This window comes from Mastacembelus armatus, chromosome 21 (assembly GCF_900324485.2).
Source record: "Mastacembelus armatus chromosome 21, fMasArm1.2, whole genome shotgun sequence".
Classification (NCBI taxonomy): Eukaryota; Metazoa; Chordata; class Actinopteri; order Synbranchiformes; family Mastacembelidae; genus Mastacembelus; species Mastacembelus armatus.
The window spans coordinates 19,725,182-19,751,280 of NC_046653.1; the positions used below are offsets into that span (position 1 = coordinate 19,725,182).

Consider the following 26,099-nt stretch of genomic DNA (forward strand, 5'->3'; position numbering starts at 1 on the left):
TCTGCAGTCTGAACCTGAATGCATGTGAAGTGGTTCTCATCAGGCTGGTTTGTTGTCAGTGCCTGAGGCTTGAATGGTTTTATGTGTGATGCTGTTTATACATGACAGAGTTTACTTCTCCGATGAGAAAGCCTCATGCATCTTTTTTCTGTTACCTGCCTAAATGAAAATGTCGGGATCAAAAACAGAATAACTGGTTGATTTAGGAACTCAGGGTCATTTCAGTGGGAATGAGAATGTGCATCACATGATCCAGTGCTGCGTGGTCACTATGCCAAAAATCATCTCATAACACTGAACGCTGCTCCTGGGTGTTTGGCCACAACCATGAAAACAGTGCGAGAGCTCGGGTGTGTCCATCAGTTTTTACTGTCCCCTGGAAGCTTCTTTTGTTTCACATTAGCAGCACATTTCTGTATTTGGCTGAGTTGTTCAGATTTGCAGGGTGTTTTGGTGATTATGTTGTGTTGCACAAGAATATATCAACACTCAATCAGCTTAGTGTCTGTATCAGTTTATGTTTAATCTGCCCTTCCGATGAGATAATAGAAGTAGCACTTTTTATGTATTGATTTCCATTTTGTTTGGAGGGAAAATGTGACTTGGTCAGTAGCTGTATCTAGAGCAATTCAGCTAAATAATCTGTGAGAGTGTTTTTGGCCTGAAATCAGCCTGTCAGGTAGTTTTTCCTCCTAGTGAGCTTTGTACATCCAATGTTCAGTTTTGTGGTGTCAGGTCAGTGCTGCTCCAGTTTGCGTTTTGAGGTTAGAAATGAAATAGTTTGCTGAGATTTGAACTTGTGGAGCCTGTTGGGGGACATATGCAATCTGGCTTGCCTACCCCGGGTCTGACCTATAGAAAGATATGTTTCCAAATGTGTTACCAAAAATCTTTGGCCAAATTTGAGAAGTCACAATAAAGTAGAAAGTGTTTCCTTTCCAATGATACCAAGCTCATCAATATAACCCTTAAAATGTAAGTACAACAGCTGGTTTAATTTGGGTATGAAAAAGGAGGATAGGTAACTGATTTTAAAGGAACCAAGGAGTGATCAGATATTGATATATTAAAAATAGTTTTCTATCATTGGGTCTGAAAAGTGTTACTGTATTTAAAAAGTTTAAATGTTTGCTTAACTTTAAAATGTTCTATTTGCTTTGTTTCTTCTAATTGTAGAATCTCAGATTTCTGCAAGGACAAACATCAAATTGCATCTAGCATAGTTTGTTTCAGCGTCTCTGATGCTGCTGCCTCTGCTCTGTGTGTTTGTGTGTGTCTTGGACCTTTGTCATTACCAGCTACTGCCCTCGGGATGAGACACAGCCACTTTAAGACTTCTCTCTCTGTCGTTTCACATCTCCATTAGTTTCTTTGTCCTGTCATTCCCCCAGGTTAGTGTGTGTGTGTTAGTGTGTGCGTGTGCAAGAACAGGGAGCAGGGACATACATTAGTGTGCCCCTCCATACCTTCTTCTCTTTGTCTTTTACACCAGTGGGATTCAGACCAGACCAGACAACATAATATATCTCCATATTTAGTGATTTTTTTTTTTTTTTTCATGTTGAAGGGTAACATGCCTCTATGGGTGAAAAAAAAAAAACTCTTCCATGCAGATCTGTGCCTTGAAAAAGCTTTCATACCCGACTGAACAATAACACACTGCAGTTTCTGAAAAGCTGACATACATTTTGGACATAAAAGGTTTTCTCCAGAGAACATTAAAAAGTATTAATGGCCATACATCATGATGAGTTGAGCTGAGAGTGGTTAAATTGACTTTTATATTTTTCCAGAGTAGAATCAAGCTGCTCTATTGATGAATTTCTATTTTGAGATACAAATAAGCATTTCAATAATTACATAAGTTACATAACTGGGAAATTTTTTTTTTTTTAAATGAAATTAAACAATGAAATGTTTTTCTAATTAATTTTGTTAGATGAGAAGATTGATACCACTCTCTGTGAATGTCTGAGCTTTGGAGGTACAAGTATGCTACGTGCATAAAAAGATGTGGAGATGAGACTAAAACTTTTTTTTTTTACTATTTAAATTTTTCGATTATTGCAAAGCACGGTGTTTCTTGGCTTTTCCTCTTCAATCAGGAATCACATAGCTACTTGCGTGCGTGTGTGTGTGCGTGTGCGTGTGCGTGTGCGTGTGTGTGTGTGTGTGTGTGTGTGTGTGTGTGTGTGTGTGTGAGTGAGTGTGAGTATGTGTGTCTGTGTGACGAGAGAGAGATTATAACCCAAAACTGGCATCTCTGATTACTCGTCAGCTTGGATTAGATCAACACACACACACACACGCGCTACAACAAAAAGGTAAATATACCTATTCCATTTCATTTTGATGCTGAATGCTCACTTCACCAACTTGCACTTTCTTCGTCTGCATTCTAATCTATTTATGTGTGTGCGTGTGTGTGTGCGTGTGTGTGTGCGCGCGCGCGCGTGTGTGTGTGTGTGTGTGTGTGTGTGTGTGTGTGTGTGTGTCTGTTGTATAATTCCCAGCTCAATAGAGCAGATATATTTAATCTTTCCCTTGCTAAAGCTCATGTCAGCGTCAGCTGGCTGTGTATGTGTGTGCATTTGTGCATTTTGTAGCTAATTCATCACAGTGGCAGATTAACCAGCTGTCTGCAGAACATAATGTCGGGGGCTAACAACCAGCTGGAAAAGAAAGAGAGAGTGGAAGTGTGAAAGCAGGGAAGTGTCCTCTATAGTATTGGTTTGTCTTTTAGCTGCAATTTACAGGTGTTTTATGTTCATTACACATTTTTATAGTTTTCAGTTAGATTGTTATGTGGATTTACTCTAAATACTACAGTTCCCAAGAGCCTCTGCACTCAAAATCTAGGTTTTTGAAAACCTGTCAAAATGTGTCTGAAATCCCATCCTGCAACAGACCCTTATTCTGTAGTGAGCAGTACATTTTTAGCAATAATTTTCATCATCTTTTCCAGCTAAAAATCATTTCTTTAGGTGAGTGTCCATTCACCTTCTTTTATGTGTATTTTTAAATTGTGCTTAAGAAAAAAGAGCTGACAAAAACGTATTTATGCTTGACTGAAATGGAAAAAGTCTCAATAAAGGCAAAATGCAGGTAAGTCCAATGGAAACAGATGTCGCAAATTAATCATGTAGCTCAAATGTTCATTAGAGATCAAAAATAGCAGCAGACTAAAACAAATCTGTGTGGAGCGAAGATGAGATTTTTTGTGTCTTGGCTTTAGACATGAAACATCATCACAACAAATGAAATACTAATACTCATGTAACTCCCTCAGTGGATAGAATAAATGTGCAGTTTGTTGTACTAGTTTCCTTGAAATCCAGATAAAGTTTGTGCTACATTTGGATGGAAACCCACTTACAGTGTTTGCGGAACATGCTCTATGTGCCATTTCTATAGAGTAGTAATGTATGCAGGCTGTGGAAGTAAAGCTAACAGAACGTAAAATAACTGAGTGTGTGTTTGTTCCCTGTCAGAGGTCATGTTATTTGGCAGAGCTGACAGGAGAACAGATGGACACAGTCATGGACTGACACACACTGTACACTAGACACACACATATGTCATCCTACCTCTCTCCTCTTACTCATTACTTCATCACTCTCCCTGTGAGCGTTTGATGCCTCACACGCTGCATCCGGTGTCATTCAGGCCTCACTCCTGTCTGTCCACCTGTCTGCCCCTCAGTGATGGCGTCTTTTAGGTTTTTCCTGTTAATAATAACCTAATAATTCACCTGTATATTACAGATGGCCATCATCAGTGATCATTTATGTCCATCATTTATGTTTGTTTTGGTTTTCTTCTTCTTCTTCCTCAGGGATGAAGACACCTCTCAGCCCCTCTCAGCTCTTAGAGAGTGGGCAGATCTTTGTCTTTGGGGGCATGTGTCAAGAGCTCATGGACACGCCCACACCTACAACCATCAGTCTCTCCATCCAGCAGACTCCATCCCCAGGTGATTGACATATTCCAGCACCAGTGCCCTGCATTGTCTCTTGTAAATACAGTGCATCCTTGTTGTTTTCTCCTACAGTCTGACCTAACCCTTTTTTTTTTTTTTGTCCAAGGTCAAGGTGGGACCTACTCTCTCTGTAAGGTGTGTAACCTGCAGCTGACCTCTGCTGCTCAGGCCCAGCTGCACTACAATGGCCGCTCTCACCTCCGGAGAGTGAGACAGCTCCAGGCTGGAGAGACAGGACAACAGGCACCAGGTACATTACCACTACTACTGTCATGTGATTGTGACCTCAACCCATGACCCAAGGGTCTATTTTTGCTTTATTTCTAATCTATTTCAACCTTAAAGCTTAACTGGATATCACAATGCATGAGCTAAACTCTGCCTTTCCACCAGTCAAGGTCTATGTCTCAAATTGATGGAGGACTGTGGGCTGCAATTATAGTTTTTAATAGTTGCAGTAGCAGAAGTTATGGTACTAGTAGCTGTAGCAGTACCAGCCAAGTGACTTCAGCAATAGTACCAATAATAGCAGCCACAGGAATAGAAGCAGTAATGTGGGTTTGTATCCAAATATAGCACAAATTTTCACTGAAAATAAACAAAATCAGTAAAAGAAAATGCAAATTTATTGTGTTTCATTCATTTAGTGTTATGTGAATGTTTGGCGTTGGTGTTGAGGAAGATAAACAGCTGGTTGCATGTTTTTTTTTAATCAGGCACCATTAGAAGAAGATACGTTAGATGAGATATAGAATCATATAAAGACTTTAAATCTAAAATGGATAAAAAATTGGATAAAAGATGAAAATGTGGAATTTCTATTTATGTCGAACTAATTTGAGAAACATTATACTCTTGATGTCTCCACACAGATCTGCCACTGTTGTCTTCTGTAGACGTGCATACATTTTGTACTTTGTTTTATTTGCTATAACATTTTCCACATCTTGCTTTCATTGATATCTATTTCTCCACCGCAGGCTAACATAAAACGTTTTATGAAATTTACATTTTTTTCAAAATTTTTGGCATTTCCACATTTTTTTTATGTTCAAATTGAAAATACACATAAAGTGAACACAGTAATAGTCACAAACAACAATAACAGAATATCACCAGGAGCACACTTTCTTTATTACTGTCAGCTCCTTTTATTTTTCTGATGGCCCCCTTTATTCCAGCAGGGTCTCAGTCCAGGTCTCTTCCCCAGGCCACAGGGCTCAGCTCTCAGCCTGCAAGACTGACATCAACCCCAACCCTCAGTCCGGGGCTTAGCGCTCCATCCAGCACGACTACAGGTAGGATCAGCATTACTACTCCTGCTGCCACTTATCACAATGAACACTATTCATTGTGTATTTTGAGAGAAAATGACTAGTCGTTAGTCTGTCCTACTCCTAATCCAAACAACCACAGAAGCTGGACAAGTTCTTACAGTAAGCAGATATATTAAGAGCTGAGCAGGATATGAATTTGTAAAGTCTGACTCTCCGTCTGCTGACTGTGACTTTGACTCATCCGTCATCAACAGCTGCTACCCTCTGGGAGAGGTCACAGAGTGTGTATGTATGAGTGCTGCAGATTGACCCTCAAAGGATAAACTTACTCTGCATTAACCCAGATCATTGCTTCAGTTTTATGCTCTGTATGGGTGCGGTTAGCTCTGCCTCAACACCTGTCAGTCATTTTGATGAACTGTTAGCAGAGTGTTTGAGGCTAATGTTAATGTGTTTGAATGTCAAGACTCTTCTTTCTTAAGTCATTGTTGCAGTAGAAGTGTAACACTCTACACTGCCTGTTACTAAATAAAGTACCCTGACTATTCTTCCAGCTGCACCAACGGATCAACTCCTCCTCCAGTTGGCACAGGATTTTACACAGATATACATTTGGGTCGGTTCCACAGACCCAGTTAATATTTATTAGTAGCTATTTGGCAACACACACAATGATACAGGCTGTGTGTGTGATGGTTCAGGTCCATATTATCCTAGGTGTTTTTCATTAGTGATAATATTATATGTTCAGTTTTAAAAGGTTAGATTTTTATGGTTTAATCATTGCAGTTGTATTGGTTCAAAGTACTTCCAGCACCCTCTGCTGGTGAAGTCACAGTTGAAACTCATCACATGACCTGACCCTCTTTTCGTTCTGTGATCAGATGTGACTGGATCTGTTTCAGAACGTCTTCAGCGATTCAGACCCAGTTTTTTAAAGTCAAGCGGCTGGTCAGCAGAGTGAGAATGTGCTGTGAGATGTAAAGGAGTTAAAGTGGGGCAGGCAGCAGCAGGTCATTAAACTGGGGCACAGTGCTGCTATGAAACCACACTGATGGTTCTCAGACATCGTTAAATATTGCTTGTATTGATTCTTATCATTCCATGTATTTGGTGTTTGTTGTTGTGGTGTTTGGTATGTTTGGTCCTTTAATTTGTCTGTTTCCTAAACGTTCTGCTGTGATAACATCTTTATGCAATCAATATTCAACACATTGTTCCAGTTTGTTGTCGTTTTCTTTCCGTCTTTATTAAAACACCATGCAGAACTTCAATTGGAAATCTGCCATTTTAGCACTGAGTGAAAATGTCTTGACAAAATACATAAGGAAAATAATTTTAGTATTCAAATACACATCTATGTGTTATGTGTGTGGGATGATGAGACAGGAAACAGAAAGACACTGATACCTGTGTGTGTGTGTGTGTGTGTGTGTGTGTGTGTGTGTTCGCGCACAGCAGCTGTAATTACATACTGTGTACCCATATCAGTGTACAAGCTATGATAACACTGATTAAAGATTAAATCTCTCTAGTGGATACACAGACACACATACACACACCACTCAGCCTGAATGGCCATGTCTCTCTCTCTGTCTCTCTCTCTCTTTCCTTCTTCGTCCATTACGTGATGCTCGCTCGACCATGAAAAGCTCTTTGGCCTGAACTCAGCTTCTCTAGGCCAGGCTGTGTGTGTGTGTGTGTGTGTGTGTGTGTGTGTGTGTGTGTGTGAGAGAGACACTGACCTGGCTGGCTGAGCAGCCTATCAGCAGTCAGGTCAAATGACATCACCATTAATACAAACTGTTGTGCTGCAGGGAGCTGGTTGACATGGTCTGAAAGCTCCTTGATCAATAAGGTTTATACTTTAAACTGCTGGAATCAGTTATTTTCTATTAACTGGTGTGTGGTGTCTCTTTTCTTGTCTTTTCTGCAAAATAACACCATCAGTTGTATTTAAAACTGCAGTGCAACCGTAGCTGCAGTGGAAAACTCTTGACTTAATTAGGTGTTTAAATACACCAGTGAAAGATAATCCATTTTATTTTAACTATTGGCAGAAAAAGTGTGTGTTATATATTATATTAGTGACGTATTCATGTGTAAGCACCAGTATAATGGCCTTGCAAGTGAATATTGAGCTGATTTTAACTATTTCATTGACTGTTTGGTATTTTCATCATAAATGTATTGTTTTCTCAGACTGAGGAGTTGAGAGAAACATCAGCTGCTGAACAGTGAGGATTTGACCAAATACAATCATAGCTGTTTTCTCCTCTGTGGCAGATTGTGACCACTAGGAGGCAGCATACACACTCAATTACTCTTACACAGTAATTATAGAAGTGAATTCCCATGATTCACTTGCTCACTAGAAATAAAGACATTAACTCTAATGAGACAAATAACATTTACAATGCTAAAGCTCCTCTTCTCTTTGGCCTCTGAATTTTGAATGAGTGTGAGCTAAGTCTAATTAGCTCTCCTGGGCTAATAAAGGTCAGGATATCGTCCTGCTGACACCCCATACATAATGAGCAGGGAAATAGACAGTTATTAATAGACACGTTGTGCAGCAGTGTGTGAGATGGGGCAACTGTGCCGGTGTTGACGCGTGGTCTTGTGTTGATTTATTTTACAGTGTATGAATAGACCCTGCTGACAGATTCACAAACTCACTGTGCGGCACAGAGGTGACAATGGGCTCTGAGGTGAAGTGACGCAGGTCAGGGCTGAATGGGAGTTTGTGAGCAGATATGAAACTGTGATATTCCCACATTGATGGCTACCAGTAGACTTAAAGAGGAATAATCAGTGTCTAGTAGCTTCTTTTTGTGATGATTGTCTAAATTTTTGTTGGGCCATTTATTTCCTGTTTTCATCAGCTTTTTTTATCAGTCTGTTTTCATTCTGTATTTTCTTTTTAAGAATGGAGAAGCCTAAAGCTTATAGCCTCTTATTTTCTGTCTCCTCTCCCCCCGTCCTCTTGTCCTGTTTGATTCACAATGCCACGAACTGGCTGAGAGTGAGTGGAGCAACACAGAGACACAGCGACAGAGAAAGAGGGATTTCCATTGAGACAGAGGAGCTGTCATCACCGCTCACCCTGAATATCATCACCTCAGTGATTCACATACACTGCACTCTGTCTCTTTCTCGCTGTGTGTCAGTCGCCCTCCTCTATCCACACACGTGTCTCTCTGCGGTCACACAGACAGACACTCGGACGGCGATTCTCTGCTGTTTGGTTTGGGTTTGCTCTTCATTGCTTTTTGTTACCGGGGGTGCAGATGACGGGGGAGAGGAGAGAGGGGGAGGAGGCGGAGGAGGAGATGAAACAGCTGCCTCCCTGTTAATGATGTGGAGTAGTTTCCTGAGTCGAGGTAGGAAATCCTTATCCTGTCTATTTCTGTTTGAGCTCCATATTTAGCCACTTTGGTTGTCAGTGTTAGTGTGTTTTCTTCCAGTATGTGGCTGCATGATTATATTTACACTTTGTCTTGCATACAGTTTGAGCTCGTAGTCCCAGCTCTCAGTAAGTTCAGTTTAAAACTGGTGTGGAATCTGTCATTATGAGGTTCAGCCGTTCAGCAGAGGATGATTGTAATTAGAAATTCTGCACTTTAACCTAATAATCATTGTTTTGGTACAAATTTAAAGCTCTGGATTATAGAAACAATACAATTAACATGATTAAGAGCCTATGGACATGGTAGCGGCTTTGTGACGTATTTAGGCCCAGCTAAAACCATCATTATTTCCTCCATAATAATATTAACAGGCTGATTTTTAACAGGTAAACAGGCTACTATGTACGCATTCTTAGTTTAGAGTGTGCTCATGCTTTTGCAGGTACTTGGTTGTAAACCACAGTATTGGACCACTAAAAAGTTTGACTTTACGTTCATCTTGAGGTGAACATGAATGTGTTTGATTTAGGTGGGAGGATCACCAAAGTATTTATGATCCATCCACTGGAGCTCATGAATGTATACGCCAAATTTCCTGGCAGTCTCTCCAACGGTTGTTTAGATATTTCAGTCCTAACCAAGTGGTGGATTAAACATCAGGTCAGTTTTGCTGCTAGCATCTTACAAATTTGTTTTCATCAGCAGTTGTTTTTGGTCTATTTATATAAAACTTTTCTACCTTAACAAAGCAAACATACTTTGATTTTAGTTTTCAAACTGCTTCATTTGCTGTCTCCTGTGTGATTTGTCCACTAAATCTGTTTCCTGTCCGTGTGTCTGACGTGCCTCTTATTATAGATAGCGTGATTGCTGTGATTACCCACACACTGTTGCTCATCAGTGCAAAGTGTGCTATTGTGTGTAAAGACACACAATAGGTTCCCTTGTCCAGTGTGTGTTTACTTTTATTTCACTCTTCACTTCATTTGTTTTTTTCTCTCTGAAACTGACACACACAAATTTATCCATGTTAGAAAATGCTGGTACATTTGGGCTCTGTTGTGTCTTTGGTTGTTCAGTGATCATTGTGGTTGCAGTTGCCAGGTTGCTTAGTCTGCCTTCATTTTCTGGGTTGTTCAATGTGCAGTTTCGCTGAGGTTTCTTTTAGTCAGAACTGGTTTCATTATCCACACACAAATTTAGGTCTGTCCAAGAAAGTTCATGTGGATGACCATGCAGTGGCATTGTCACACCACTGAGACTGTTTGATATATTACATTTAAATTGCACTTGAAGCTACACAACCAGAGTTTATGCGCCAGTATACAGAACATTATTAAGAGCTAGAAAATCTCTGGAGACAATGCTGCCAGAAGAGAGATCAAAACTCAAACAGCAGATTGTCCCATATACTAAAAAAAGAAGATATTTATTTGTTAAAAGTTCAGATTGTTTGGAACTATGTTATTTTGAGTTTTACCTTCTAAAAACTGGGCAGCATGGTGGCTGAGTGGTTAGCACTGTTGCCTCACAGCAAGAAGGTCGTGGGTTTGCAACCCGGTCTTTCTATGTGGAGTTTGCATGTTCTCCCTGTGCTTGGGTGGGTTTTCTCCAGGTACTCTGGTTTCCTCCCACAGTCCAAAAACATGTATGTCAGGTTGATTGGTGACTCTAAATTGCCCATAGGAGTGAGTGTGAGTGTGTGAGGTTGTTTGTCTCTATGTGGCCCTGTGATGGACTGGTGACCTGTCCAGGGTGGACCCCTGCCTTTCACCCAAAGAGAGCTGGGATAGGCTCCAGCAGATCCCTGGGACCCTGGTTAAGGAATAAGCAGGTATAGATGATGGATGGATGGATGGACCTTCTAAAAACCAATGAGAACAGTTGTACACAGTAATAGCATTGTAGTTCCAGATCATTTTTTATGTTAAAAAAACACGCAGATGGTCATTTTTAACCTTAGCCTGTCTAATATTTAGTACTACAACTGATTATAACTTTCATTATTGGTTAATCCAATGAGGATATTCTTTTCTTTGAGCTTTTCTTTGTTAATTAGGAAATTAATTGCTTGCGTCATACAATTTTAAATTATAGTTGAAAAATGCTTAATATAATCTCTCTCGGCCCGAAGGGATGCTGAGGCGATCAAAGTCGATTTCTGCTGCAGGTGATTGTTGTTTCTGTTTTTGCTGAATCTCAGGCTTGAACTGTCCTGTTTTCTTCCATATTCCTGATCTGTGTGTGTGTGTGTGTGTGTGTGTGTGTGTGTGTGCGCGCGCGTGTGCGTGTGCGTGTGCGTGTGTGTGTGGTGTGTGTGTGTGTTCTCATTTTGGCTGAAGTAGGATCTAAACGTGACCCACTTACACACACACACACGCACACACAAACACAGACAGGCTTGTTATGTTGTGTGTTTTTCAGCATAATAATAATTCAGTGTGATGTCTAATGCTGCCGTCAGCAAAGCCAGACTCAGTCTATGTGGATCTACCCCTCTACCTCTCTGTAGATGTGGAACATTTAAGATGCAGATGAAGGAAGTCAGATGATTACTCCTCCCAGTAGCATCACTGCTACAGTGATTTCTGCAGTGAGAAGCAGAAGACGTTATTGGTTTTAAAGTATAACTAGAAGCTTTGGGAACCTGCCACTATGTGTCTTAACTCTTACACATGGATAAATATAGATGTGTAGTTTCGGTGCAGTCTGGAGTAATAGAGATGATAGTTCCTGTGACCACCAACAATTGAAACATCTGATACCATCTTTTATTTATTTTTAATGTGTATTGTATTAACTGTGAACCAGCTGGTTTCCTGTCTCTCTCTCTCTCTCTCTCTCTCTCACACACACACACACACACACACACACACACACACACACACACACACATACACACACACACACACACTTCTTTGTGTAACAGGAGATGGTGTGAAACAACACCAACTGCTGACTGATCTTATCACACAAAGGAGCATCTAAAATGTCCTCACTACACCAAGTTGTCCTCACTTTAAAAAAAAACATGTTTTAAGGTATTCAACTTAAACAGGTCTTCACAAGGATAGCCACACAGGTACATACACACACAGACTGCAGTGGGGTAATTTAATCTTTAATCCTCGTATATAATCTGTGAGTAGTGTGCAGGGCTGTTTTCTGACTCTGGCTCTCGTCCTCAGGGATAGAGTTTCTTCTCTCCTGAGGAAATGGCAGCGGGGGATTAAGAAGTAACACACACACAGAAACACACACCTGACGTCGAGGGTTTGGGAGTTCAGATAGCGATGACACATGCCACTCTTGCTTCAGTCACCTGATACACTCTCTCTGACACGCAGCGAGTGAGTAGTGGGTGAGTTTGACTGTTGCTCTTAAGGTTTGTAAAAAAGGCAGGGAGGCCGAGTAATAAGGACAGAGAGAAAACAACAAAATTAGTGGAGTAAATACAGACACAACAGAGAATCTGGATCAAGATAAAGAAAAAAGACCCCTGGTTGAGGTAGGAACCTTTCATCAAAAATGACCCCCCTCCTCTTCTTCATTGTCAGCCTTCATCACTTCCTTATGTCTTTGTGGGGAATGTTTCTGCTGCTGACGGTTTCACTTTAACTTGATCCGTTCCAGTCACTTTACCATCTGGTTAACAGCACCAGATGTTTATTCTTTTCTCCGCTGAGTTGGAGGATTATACGATGAGGCTGTAATGTCAGTCTGGATGATAATACACTGTCGTTTATACAACAGAAAATCCTCACACAACTCATTATGAAATTAGGTGGGATTATAATTCAAGAGATGGAAGAGACTGAAGTGAGTATTTGCACAAGTACTCCACATATTTGTGCAAATACTCAGTACAGCTGTGTGAAAAGAAGCTGATTGGGATTTTTAACTGTGTAATTAGAAACTGATGAGCCTCTCAATATATTACAGTAAACATACCTTATTCTTACTGTGTGTTGTGACATGCAAATTGTAATTTTGCACATTACAGTTAATTGCCAACACTAAATTTTCCAATGATGTGAATCCTGTACATCAGGTTAAAAGTTTTTTAGTTTGACACTGTGATCGTCACAGGGCTGACCAATTAATGGACTGGAGGAAATGATTGTAGCTTATTAGCCGACTTGCACAACCATGTTACCTTGCACACAGGTGATTTAGTTTATTTTGGATAATTAAGGCTCATTCTAGGAGTGTGTGGGAATGTGTAGACTTTTCCTCATTCTCCTCTTAACTTTGTAGCATCTGCCACATATCCTGCCCACAGCTCTGCCCAGATTTAACCTGAGCAGGTGTTTTACTCAGCCACGATAAATGCAGGTGTGCTGGGTCTTTAGACTCCTCTATCAGTGTCTGAACTGTTTCACAAAAGAAGAGAGGACTTTTGGACAGGAGATTGCTAAAATCTTCTGATGTTACTGTTCTGTTAGCAGCCAACTAGCTACTTGTCCAGAAAGTATTTTCCTCTCAAGTTACTCTGTGTTGAAACTTCATTGTGTAAGGTATTATCCTGAGATTAAAATGCACTGGGGGAGGAAAAGCCTAAAGGAGAAGCTGTTGTGATTGGATGCAGTTACAGCTACAGTAGTTTACCAGTTAATGCTCTTAAAACACATATTTTCAATCCTGTTCATTCAAAAATGGTTCAAACCAGTGAGCATCAGTTTGTATTGATTTGAGCAGGCTCCAGTATTGGACTGCTCTAAAGCAGTGTTGGTCCATGCGTGTGTGTATCATGTTGGTCCAAACTGGTTCAATGTCAGTTCCAGTAATAGACCGATCACTTCCAGCACATACTTCATCACTCAGCAGATATACAGGCTGGGAAAAGCTCATTAAAAGAAAACCTGTGAATACGTTTTCAGCCGTGAGTGATAGTTTGTTTACAGGTTTACTGCCCTGAAGGGATCTACTGACCAATCACCAGCAGCCCGAAATAAAACCGTTTGGTTCATTACTTCGTTATTGGCCCGGTTTCAGGCTGGTCTGCAGACTTTCCATATGAATGCGCCAGCAGATGTGTACCAGTATTTATAGCAGCTTCTTAGAACAGCAACTTACTGTAAGAGAGAAGGGTTACTGTGTACATGTATGTTGTAACCAGATCTCAGAGGACAGAAGGACAGAATTAAGATGAATCTGTCACCACACTATTCATCACACCCACAGAAAATATATTAAATTCATACTGGAAACAGCTTGACGCTACCCAGTAAATATACCAGTTTAATTATGTAGTAACTGTAATAACTAACTTAAGCAAAATAAAAATAAAGCATAGAGAAAAGATCACTAGATAGTTGAATGTGGCATTGATGGATGCTGAAGCAGAAAAGGTCAGACAGTTGTGAGGCAGGAGACTGTTTGTCAAGGCTTAAGGGTCTTTAGGACAGCTGAAAGATGTCCAACAGGCCCTGTGAGTGGTTTAAGACATCCTAGAGTAGATTCTCTGTTACCACAGTGACATTCCTACAGTCTTATAGGTGGTTCAAGTATTCCTTGAAGTCCTAGGGATCTCCAGTGTCCCCTCAGGGTTTTTTATTGGCTCTTGATTTCACTTGTCCTTGAGATTAATATTAAAATGAAACTAATGGCAATCTGCAGGTCAGATTTATTAGGGTTGCAGCTTCATATTAAATATATAAAATATATAAATATATTAAATATTATATTATTGAAGGCAAAGTTTTCTTTTTGGCAGGTGAACTAAACTGACACATTACACATGCATCTTTCAAAACTGAGCTTTATTTACTGTCATAAATAATCTTCCAACTAATAGCATCTGATCCTGACAGTGATCTGAGATGTGTGTCCAGCTACATGTGTTTAATTACACCACAGTGTTGTGTCATGTTGTTCTGAATTTAATAATCAGCTGCGGTGATAAATACAGACATTGACTCACAGCTCTGCTATTTGAGAGTAGCAGCATGGCACATAGCTAATCCACAGCTGGCCCACTGTCAGTCTGCAAACATACATACAGTTTGCATGGCCTTGGTATAAACTCTTAAACCAGATTTATTCAGATAGCCATTTAAAACTGTCATAGAAATCCTCATCTGCAAGGGTTAGAGCTGGATTTAAGTTATGTTATAATGATTAACAACAAGCTATAATGCATTTTAGAATGGATTATAAAACATTCACAACCATGGGTTATACTGAACCCACTCCAGTTGGATTATAAGGCATTAAAAATGCATTAAAATGGGTTTCAGTGCACTACAGGGGTTGTAATGGCTTAAAAGCTATTTTAAAATGCAGATGCAGTGTTTATTTTGGCATCTGGTTTGGGCTTTAGTCTTAGTCTCTTTACAAATATGTTTTTGTTTTAGTGAACATGTGAGGAAAGATTTAAATGGCTGTCAGATAGAAAATATTCGACTGAAAGTCACTCTGACATCACATCCACAACACTGAGCAGGACTTTACATAAAGATGGTAATTATTTATTTATTTTTCACATTATAGTTTAGGTTTTTTGGCAAATAATTTAATACATTTTATTCAAATGTTGCTTTTTATCTAGTTTTAATCTCAGTTTTGTTGTGGAGAAATAATCAGTTTTTTTTTTTTCCTTCTCCTTTGCCAAAATTAACACTGGACAAATGGACAAAACCAAAAAGACCAAAACTTCTCTTCTTCCTCCTCCTCTTATGTCAGCTGTGATTCAGTTGCTCTCAGTGTTTCCACCCACACTTCGTTGTTATGAAACAATTCACTGCAGGGTTTCTGCAGCCTCTGGCTTTAAGTGTACACAGAAAAAGGAATGTTTTTTCTTTGTTAGATCGTCTCCTTGTATTTGTGTTCTGTATATGTAACACCCCTTCAGTTAACTGGGAACAAACAGGTTTAAGTTTGGATTCAGACTTCAGATTCGTCACCACATTTCTTTAAACTGCCCACGTCCCACGAGTGCCACAAAATGAATCATGTTGATGTTGATGTGATGTGTTGTCATCATGTTTTCTAGTCTGCAGGTGAAGCATCCATGTCTTTCAAGGGAAAGTGGAAACTATGCAGCAATTTGAAAATCAACACGTGTACATTTCCCAGTGGTGCCTTTTGCCGATAAATGCATAACAGAAATCTTGTATTAGAAACTTTCAAGACCTAAATCAATATTGTCATTAGCTCTGTTGTCAGAAATCAATTATTGAAAGTCTTGTTTTCTCTCTGTTTCCAGGAAGTGGGTGCGGTACAGTAGGCGGGACATTGCCGGGGCTGATAGGTGCCTCTTGTCCCTCAGTGATGATGAAACCATTCCTGTCGTTCCCTGTCGAGACAGCGGCGCCGGTTGGACTTTTTCCAAACTTCAATACGGTGTGTGTGTGTGCGTGTGTGTGTGTGCGTGTGTGCGCGCGTGCGTGCGTGCGTGCATGTAAGTGTGTGTGTGTGTGAAGGACAGTAACAGTGACAGGGTGTTGTAGCTGCAGGCAGTACAAACAGACTGTGATAAAGGGACCTGTCATTTTGTCACCATCACTCTGTCACCACTGTTTCAGTCAGTCCTGAGCAAGCTGATGACCTCTGACCTCTGTGTGTCTCCTGTAGATGGACCCAGTGCAGAAGGCCGTCATCAACCACACCTTTGGCGTTACCATGGTACCCAAAAAGAAACAGGTCATCTCCTGTAATGTCTGTCAACTGAGGTTTAACTCTGATGTAAGTGTGCATGTGTGGGTTCATATGATCAACTTCCAGTTATGTGATTCATCTACCCTCGGATCCTGCTGTGACCAAAATGTCTGAAGTACATTTAAAGGAATAGTCACTGTAATACAGGGCTGTGCTCTAAAATGGAGCAATCAGCTTATCAGTGAATATTAGCATAGATTGCTGTAATTATTGATAATGCCAGATTTTTTATTGATGTTTGATGCTGAAAATTACCATAATTTACAGTTTTCACTTTTCCTAGAGCTATTCGGGTGGTTTTCCCCTACATCTAGTTTTTGCTAAGCCAGGCTAATACACCCTCCACCCTCCCCTAGATCAGGGCTGAGCAACTAATGTTCCCTCCTCTGCCCTAAATGCACTGAGATTAAACTAATTGAAGTCAGTGCTGGACTGGTTCCTCAGAACATGACTAAAATGTTTGTCTGCAGAGAATCACTAGGGAAAATATTTGATGACAGTGCTTTAATGCAGCTGAGACTGTGTGATATTTGGGAGTGTTTGCTAGTTTTATTTTGTGTACTGGCTTCCTTTCTCCGGTGTTCATACACAACATAAGGTGTGTGTAATCAGGTATAACCCCAAACACTTCATACACACCATATTACCACAGTGCTGTGTAAATGACACTCATTCACATAGTAACTGCGCTAAGAGGTAAGGAGTGGCCTCATTAGTGATGTGCCAATCAACCCTGACTAATTTATGAGCTGGTAAAATTATTCATGAGCGAACATCAAAACAGGAATCCCTGCTGAGGAGAGGGGAGGAGGACAAGAAACACGGAGCAGGAACAGCAGTGCATGAAGTCATACAGTAATAAGCACTGAGCTATGGAGCTTCCCGACAGTCACACAAGGACACTGTTAACCTCTGGGGTTATTACACTGTGTGGTGACAGCAAGGATGAACAGTTTTTACAGACCTAAGACTCCATCTTGACAGTACCTGGTATAAACATTTGATCTAAGTCTTGTTATCTTGTCTGGATCAGTAAAAACCCATTATCCAACAGTCCAGTCCAGACATGTGCAGATGGTTAGATTCATGTTCTGAACAGATAGAAATAAAACTTTTCTGTCCCTCTGAATGTCTTTTGCTCAGTCTCAGGCTGAGGCTCATTACAGAGGCAGTCGTCACGCCAAGAAGCTCAAGTCTCAGGAGAACAAGGCCAAGGCCAAGCTGTCAATCACTGGCGAGACCAATGGGAATAGCTCTAGTCCTGCTGGCCCTGCCCCTCATGTACCAACAACTAATGGCAGCAGCAGTCAGCACGCAGGTTGAGTTTATCTCCAAACAATGTGAATATTATCATTTCTAACAATTCTGGGGTGAGTTTTAAAATTATTGGGTGATTTTTTTTTTTTGTTTCTCCTCTTTTTTTCCTTTCTTCTTTCCCACCTTCTCCATCCAGAACTCTTATCCAGTCTCATTGACTCCTCCTGTCCTCTTAAACCCTTCCTCCTCCCTTCCTCCTGCCCTCTCTCCTCTCCCTCCTCCTCCTCCTCAAGCAGAGCAGGCAGTGAGCCTCCTCCCTCAAGTCCTCCCTCCGCTCTCCCTGCCCCAGGCCTCATTTCCAACTCTTCCTCCTCTTTGTCTTCCAAATCCTCTCCACCTCCTCCAGCTGCTGTCATCTTCTCTTCATCCCCTCATCCTCCTCCTCCTCCTTCCCAGGATGCTCCTCTCCCAGTGGAGTCAGAGGAGGAGAAGGCAAAAAAGCTGTTGTACTGCTCTCTGTGTAAAGTTGCCGTAAACTCTTTGTCTCAGCTGGAGGCTCATAATGCAGGTCAGGAGCAATGAGATGCTGCTATGAAATTCTTATTTTATATGTATTTGATGTTGTTTGTGTTGATATCAATATTGGCTGTGTCACACACACAGAGAAAAAATACTCCTGGTTGCTCAGCTGTGATATGAAAACCATGAATGATTATTTTTAAGTTCCTATAATGTAACTTCATATTAACATTGGATCATTAATGATGACTCAATATATGTGAAAGGGCCTTGCATGGAGTGATGAGTTATCACCTATTTATTAGGATTAAGTCTAAAACGCCAACAGCTGTATTTTTACAGTTATATTGTTTGATTGAAGCTGGTCTGTGTGTGTCTCAGGTTCAAAGCACAAAACGATGTTGGAGGCTCGGAGCGGCGCTGGGCCAATCAAGGCCTACCCTCGACCTGGAGCTAAGCTGAAGAATGGCAGTAGCACTGGACTGAAGGGCTCTGGCCTGCAGAACAAAACCTTCCACTGCCAGATTTGTGACGTCCACGTCAATTCTGAGATCCAACTCAAACAGGTAGAAACACACAGAGGGCACCAACAGTGTAATCACATTTTCTTAACATACAACAGGATGTTTTCCGTCATGTACAGTAACATTCAACCATAATATACTCCATATTAAATATATTCCTAACTCCACAAGATCTAAATGGAGGCTCTTCATTTTATTGACCAGTAGCCTTGGGGAATCATTGTTTCAGAGCTGAATTGATGATGGAGTCAACCTTGTCTGTAAAGTCAAGCTCCAGGTTTATGACTGATGTTTGATTCCACAGGCAAAGATCTTCCCTCTCATTTTTGTTGGATTATAGTCACTGGTGATTTCAGTATATCAGAAGAGTTAACTTTCCTCATAACTCAGATTATTCTTTCCATGATCTGCTGTTGCATCTCTCTAAGTGTGATTTCACTGTGGTTCTGTTCAAGTTCGGGTCTGATGTGTCCTTATTCCCAATCTTTTTCTCTTTATTTGTTTTTTTTTAATAATTTAGAAAACACAAATCTGTCTTCTCTGCCCTTAGTTTTGCTGGTGGTGGATGTTTGTTGTTGTTGTTGTTGCAGCACATCTCCAGCAGGAGGCACAAGGATCGAGTGGCAGGAAAACCCAGCAAACCCAAATACAGCCCTTATAACAAACAGCAGCGCAGCTCACTCACTGTAAGTGTCTCTCTACCATTCTCTCTCACATTAAATTGAAATGTGTTTTATTAATGTGACCATAAATAAGTGCAGATGTAGATCTGAAATGATTAATAAATCAGTTAATTAAACAGATAAATGTTAATTTAAATTCATAATGAGGGACTCTTCTCACCTCTTGTTTTTATTCCTTGTCCCTGCTTTATTCCTCTCCTTTCCTTGAATCCAATATCTTTTCTCTCCTTTACTGTCCTCCTTCCTTCTTTGTTTTCTCTCATGTCCTATCCTGCCGTCTCCCTGTCCTCAATCCTTTTCTCGTCTCCTCTCCTTGATTCTTTTCCACTTATACCCTTTCCACCTCTCTCCTTCTTTCCTCTCCTCTCCTCCTCAGAAGGAGTTAGTGAAGCCCTCCCTTTCTCCTTCCTTCCTCTCCACTCCCTTTGCTCCTCCATCCTCCTCCCTCACCTCCTCCATCACACTCCCTCCATCCTCTCTCTCCTCCTCTCCCCTTCTTTCTCCCACCTCCTCTCCCCTTCTTTCTCCCACCTCCTCACCCCTGACTCCTGCCATCTCTCTCCATCATCGTCCTCCAACCTCCTCATCCCTCTTTGCTGCCTCCTTTCTGCGTCCAGCTCCTGGACCAATCAGAGCAAGCCAAGGATCGATTCTCTTCACACCCTACTGAGGGCAGCAGTGGGGTGGGGTCGAATCTGTGACTTTTGACCTCTGACCTCTTGTTGGTTGGAGCTACTGGGGCAGAAAAGTCCAGAAGAGACATTGGTTCTGCCATCATGGCTCCAGCTGCACCCAAGTAAAGAAAGACATTAGGGAACAGAACATCTTCATCTCCATTTCTGAAAATATCTAAAAAAAAGAAAAAACCAACAATACCTGAACTTGCTCCTTAAACACTCACAGTGAAGAAACATTGATCTCGGTTTTGTGTTGAAACCAGATGCAAAGTTGGACAAGAAGGAAACCAGGACCCAGTTCAGATCAGGTTGAGTCAAGTCGTCCTCAGAGTTTGCAGGAGGTGGATTCTGTCCAAATAAATCTCCTCTGAACACAGAAGCTCTTCCGCCTCCTGCTGGAGGAACCAACCAGCACAAACAAGATGTCAAAAAATGTCAATGGCAGACGTCCTGTGTGATGAATAAATACTGCAAAGACTGCAGCTGTTTTCATGTCAAACCAACACTGGACCTGCGTCTGACCCTCCGACTCTGTGTGTTCACATTCATCGTGTCTCATTCATCGTTTCTAACATACAGCATCTCGAGCAAACAGTGTGCAGTGGAGAAGGAGAAATTAAATACTGGTGAGTTCCTAACATTAAAAGATAAAATCTAATACTGCGTTTATCACTCACCTCAGAGTGTTTACCTGCCACAAAACACAAAGAATAGCCAAATATTTAAGTTTTAACTTCTGTTAACGTCATCGCTCTGCATGCTACATCCTCTCAGCCAAGTATGTAATTCTAGTGGGCACAAAATCCCTTTAATTGTGATATATTATGTCTTTTTATGACCTAAAACAGTCAGGTTTAAGTGTTTTCATTAATACCAAAGCAGCTGAATTGGTTAACCCTCTGGAGCCTATAGGCCTGACAGCAAATAATGTAATAAATGAACAGTGGTAGGCTCTGAAGGGTTAATATTTGTCATCTCTGATATGTAACCCCCTAATATCCCCCAAACATTAGAGGACTCAGTGTCCTCAGTGGTAGCTACAACTCTCCCAGGAATAAACTAGAATGATCCTTTTATGGACACACAGTGACGAGAGCCTAAACTAGTTAAAATTTCTCTTTTTATTATTAGCAACATAAAGTCCAGATGAAAATCAGTTTTAACAAGTCTGCGTCACAATAATCCTTAACAGGAAGTCACATGAAGAGAGATCCAGTACCGTTTGTTGCTGCTCACTCTCGTTTCCTGCTGACTAAACTTGTGTGTTTGGGACTGAAGTACACAAACTTCTCTTTCTCCCTTTGTCTGATGTCCACACCTTGGCCTGACCTGCTGTGTCCACTGATAGTGTGCTACAGACTCATTTGGGACTCTGGGTCAGGCTATTTCCTGGTCTTACAGTGGAACAGGCCTTTTATTCTGACTGTTCAATGGTGTAAACACTCGTTTATTTATGTCGTTTTTTTGTTCAGCCATCCTGTTACTCTCACTGATTCTGAGCAGCACTTTCTGGAGTTTATACATCTGAGCAGAAGCTTTTATCACAAAGAAGAACATTTAGGACTTCACATATCACTGGAACTTTACACAACCTGCAACAGCAAAGGAACATTTTCCTTAAGTAAGCTTGTTCACTTTACATGAAAAGTATTACGATTTTTCTGGTTATAATTTATTTTAGTTTGTCTGTTGTTAATATTCAGCAAAAGGTTTTTCATGACTTTCAAACAACTGCGTGATCTAATTATTAATATTAAGTGAGACAGATGTACCAAAAACCTCTAACCAGATGTTTTAGATTTTAACAACCTTTCCTCTAGAACAAACTTTATATCTTCAGTCTTTGAAAGTAGTTCAATATTTATGAAGTTATGTGTGACATGAGTATCATAACTCAAAGTCCACTTACTGGCTTTATTCTGAGCTTTCAGTTGCATCTACACTTTTATTGGCCTAGGACTGGATCTTTTTGCTGTTCACTGACCTTTGACCTCTCCCCAGACCCTGCTTTGACCCTTTCTGGTCTGATATTGTGTTCATTGTTCATTTGGTCTCTCCTGGTTTAAGTTTTCTTCTCCCACTACTGAAAAACTAATGAAAACAAAAAAATAAATAAATAGGAGTACACGTGACAAGGTTTCCAGATGTTTCCTGTACCATTTGGTCTTTAGTGTTAGTCTGGGTGGGTCTGTTCTGCTAGGATTCAAACAGCTCCTCCAGCATCAACAAAATAAAGCTCAGTCAACAGCAGCATTTTAAAATGGGATATATTCATGAGTCGTTTTCATGTCGTACTGTTTGCCTGACAAACTGTAATATGGTTCTGTCAATGGGGTCAGTTACAGTTTTGACACCACGTTGCCCTTTTTGCATTTATATCTTGTAGCCAAGTTTGTCTCTTCATAAATATGGTCCCAATATAAAACATGTTCTGACCCACACAGATGCTCCTGGTGGTCCCAGTTCACCGGACAGTGGTTTATAAAGCAGTGGGATTCGCAGTAACCACTCCATGTGACTTAGGTCATGTGGATGAGGCTTGAACTGACTCCATTCGCTCTGAGACTGTGAGGGGATTTGGTTGAAAGCTCAAATTTAAAAAAAAAAAAAAAAAAAGCTTATAAGTGGACCTTTGATTTGAGATGATTTTGTTTACACAAACTGATCATGGTTAAGAATGAACATCCATGCTCAACATCAACAAATACTGCAGCCTGGAGGGGACAGAAGTTTGACTCAAAAACAAACATCTTTGCAGAAAATAGTTTTCATTAACTCTTTAAATGATCAGGTTGGTGTTTGACAGTTGTGAAAGGGCTTCACAGAACCAAGAGAAACCATAGAAAACACAGGTCAGATTTAAAACTCATTGACTTTATTGAATTGTTTGTGTGTAATTTATTGACCTACTTATTCATGTTGTAGCTTTTTTGTTGACAAGCTTTTCCAGGCTTGGGACGCACAATTTTCTAATTCTTTTCCAGGTTTTTCATAACTTTCTGTAACCCGCTTAATGGATGTATTCACATTTATTTATTTACAGACAGTATGGAAGAGAGGAGCTGTTTCACCGACCAATAACTCTTGAAATGAACACAAGGGCATGTGAGTGTTGTATCACTATAAACTTGAAAAAAATGTGAACTTAGCCTTTAATTAGAAAATACTTAAGAATACGTTAAGAATCTCATTTTCTTCAGGAGAATTTTTAAAAATCTAAAAAATGAAAGTAATTTAATAGCTGCTGTTTTTTAAACACAAAAATATGTATCTGTGAGTTATTGTTTAATACAGTATAAAGCATTTTTAACCTGCAGTTATTTATTTGTGTTATTAACCACATACGAAATGAGATGTTTAAACATAATACAAAATTGCATTAATTTTTAAGCAATAATCTAAATAAATATTATTTGATATTTTTATTAAGTTTTTATCATCACTATTGTCAATATTTATAATATAAGCAGAAATATCCCCTAAATTAGCAGTAGTTTTCTATGGTTTCAAATGGTCAAATGGTGTTTTCTTGTCTGTCTTCCTGCCTCCTCCTGAATAACTTGAAGCATGTCAGTCTTCCAATAATGAACAAACAGGTGTGAGGACATTATGTGAGTATGTGTGTGTTTATCTATGCAGCATTTGTTCTCACGGTGCAGTAACTCGAGCTGTCTCATCAACATGTAAAAAGAAAAGCGTCATGTTCATGTCGATGATTAAACCTCCACCGAGGATGTTCAACAGCACTGAACTTCCTCCTCTGTCTGATGATGTCACCATGATGCAATAATGTACAGATCAGCTGCTGCTTTTCTATTCGCTCTGTGCCCACATCAGAAATTCTCAGGCCTGAGAGTCTTGACAGTAGAGCTAAGTTGCAATAATGGAAAGAAGGAAACAGGGATGCAGTGTTACAGATAATGCTTTGTTTCTTGTCATCATGGCTTTGTTGAAAAATGAGGTTCTGAGTGTGTGATGGTTGTGAGTCTGTTATCACCATGTGTTCATTACCAAAACGAAAGCTAAGTTTTCCATTAACCCAGATGAGTGTTTAAAGGAGCAGTCCACCCAAACAGTTACACATAGTTCTCCTCTGAACCAGGCAAAGTTATTTTTAACATTTTTGAGTTAACATAGACTTAGGTTAGCGTAAAGTTACTTGTGCCAGCAGGTATGAATTAAATATTTTTTTCTTCTCTCCTTTTGAAATTAAATTTGATAACATTTGAAAAGCTAGTTGCGATGGTGGTGACACTAGGGTTGGGTTTTGATATCTGGATCTACTTATTGTTTTTTATTTGCAAAGACCAATGGTGAAAAAATGCAGGCAAAATTAGCACAGACTGTTTGATTATTATAATGTCAATTATATCAGCTTGAGCTTATTAATGTTAATTGTACATCAGCTTCATTGAAACTACTACATTCGTTAGTGTGCTCCCTTCAATTTGATGACTGTACTGAAACATTGCTCTACACTGAAGTGTGTTTTTGTAGAGTGTCTTTTGATTAAATACAGGAGAGTTGCACTTAGATTTTTTGTTCAATCAGCTTTAAAAATCTGTTTCATTGTAAGTAATCAGTTTTTTACTTTGAAAGGTAAACCTAATGAGACTAAGGTATTTGAGAGGTTTTGGATTTGATCAGCTGCTCTGATAATAATTCAAAGGGTAAAATGCTATCAAACCCCAGCCCTAGGTCACCAAGTTAACACATTGATACTCTGCTTTATGAGGCAAAAAAATCCTTCATATTCAGTCAGTTCAACTAATCAAAACCTATACCTATATATTACCAAAACCTCATAAACCTTTCAGAGATTATATTTAATGGAAACAGATAAATTGCTTCAATTGAACCATGAAATGTTGGTATGCCAGAGGAACAGTTCTGAGCTGAAATGGATCATTTCCTATAGAGTTCAGCAGTGTTAAGTCTTTCTCAGTGTATTTACTATCAGAGCCTCTGACCACTTCTTTATGTACAGTATTTATTCTTTTAGCTTATTTTTTATGATGATGATGCAGATATGCAAATGCAAACTTGTCAGGTTGAGATTATGTAATATTTCTCCTATCATTTTATTTCTGTAAATTTGTTTTATTTGTTTTCATTAAAAACTGCTCAATATCCTGCACCGCTCCTGCATTATTTAAGATTTTAGCAGTTCGGACATTTGTGACTATTAACACTGTCACCTCACAGCAAAAAGGTTCCTGGTTTGAATCCTGTGCCTTTATGTGCAGAGACTGGTTTTCACTGCATACTGCAGCTTAAAGTCAGTGTGAACATGAACTGCACCAGCACTAAAATGCATCAATATATAATTTGTTTCTCTTAAATAAATCAAACTACTGATGTGAAAACTTTCTTATAGACTTTGAGACCTTAAAAATAACTATCATCTCTTGACCACAAGAGGGCACTTAACCTACATCCACCTGAAGATCCAAGTTCACTCATGAGTGGAAATAAACTGGAAACTGGTCTGTGTGGTTAGCACTATCGCCACACAGCAAGAAGGTTCTGGGTTCAAATCCTGTTTGAACCTGGGCTCTTTTTGTGTGGAGTTTGCATGTTCTTGTGTTTTCTGCAGGTACTGGAGGATTGTGTTTCTCATAAGACCTGACATTGATAACGATGTGGACCGTCATTTTAGTTGCTGGTTTTGGTCACAATCTCATTACAGAACATCAAACATTAGATTGAATGTTTATTTAATCTGTAAACTCCAACAAACTCTGTGATTTGTTTAATTTTGGAAGGTTTTTTTTGCCCAAAATGCAGGTTCATGATCACCTGTAGAGAAATGAAAACACTGAGTCAATCTTAACTAAGCAAAGTGGTACCTCTGAGGTCACTTAGACTGAGATCTTGACTGGACTGGAAACTGGTTTGATCATTTACAATGCAGTGTTGAAAGTGATGATGACGATGATGATGATGATAGTGATGGTGCTTCCTGGTAGCAGGAGAGCCAGAGAGGGCCAGTTGTAACCGGTACAACCTGAAACTAGTCTGAAGCCAGAGAGAAAATCTGCAGTATTACACAAAGTATAGAGAATATTTTAAATAGTGCACAGTAAAAAAAAAAAAAGTAATATTTTGCATCTC

General features: G+C 39.9%; 1 protein-coding gene across 1 annotated transcript in view; it reads left to right on the top strand.

Annotated features, from left to right (window-relative positions):
* Positions 1-25,120, top strand: part of znf385b (zinc finger protein 385B) — a 33,753-nt gene extending 8,633 nt beyond the window's left edge. Inside the window, exons 2-11 of the mRNA XM_026296371.1 lie at positions 3,836-3,973; positions 4,086-4,229; positions 5,164-5,277; positions 15,874-16,010; positions 16,242-16,352; positions 17,469-17,643; positions 17,779-18,150; positions 18,483-18,667; positions 19,216-19,311; positions 19,685-25,120. Coding sequence (XP_026152156.1) covers positions 3,838-3,973; positions 4,086-4,229; positions 5,164-5,277; positions 15,874-16,010; positions 16,242-16,352; positions 17,469-17,643; positions 17,779-18,150; positions 18,483-18,667; positions 19,216-19,311; positions 19,685-19,978 — 1,764 coding nt within the window. The 5' untranslated portion in view covers positions 3,836-3,837 and the 3' untranslated portion in view covers positions 19,979-25,120. The remainder of the gene's footprint in view (positions 1-3,835; positions 3,974-4,085; positions 4,230-5,163; positions 5,278-15,873; positions 16,011-16,241; positions 16,353-17,468; positions 17,644-17,778; positions 18,151-18,482; positions 18,668-19,215; positions 19,312-19,684) is intronic.
* The last annotated feature ends 979 nt before the right edge of the window (positions 25,121-26,099 follow it).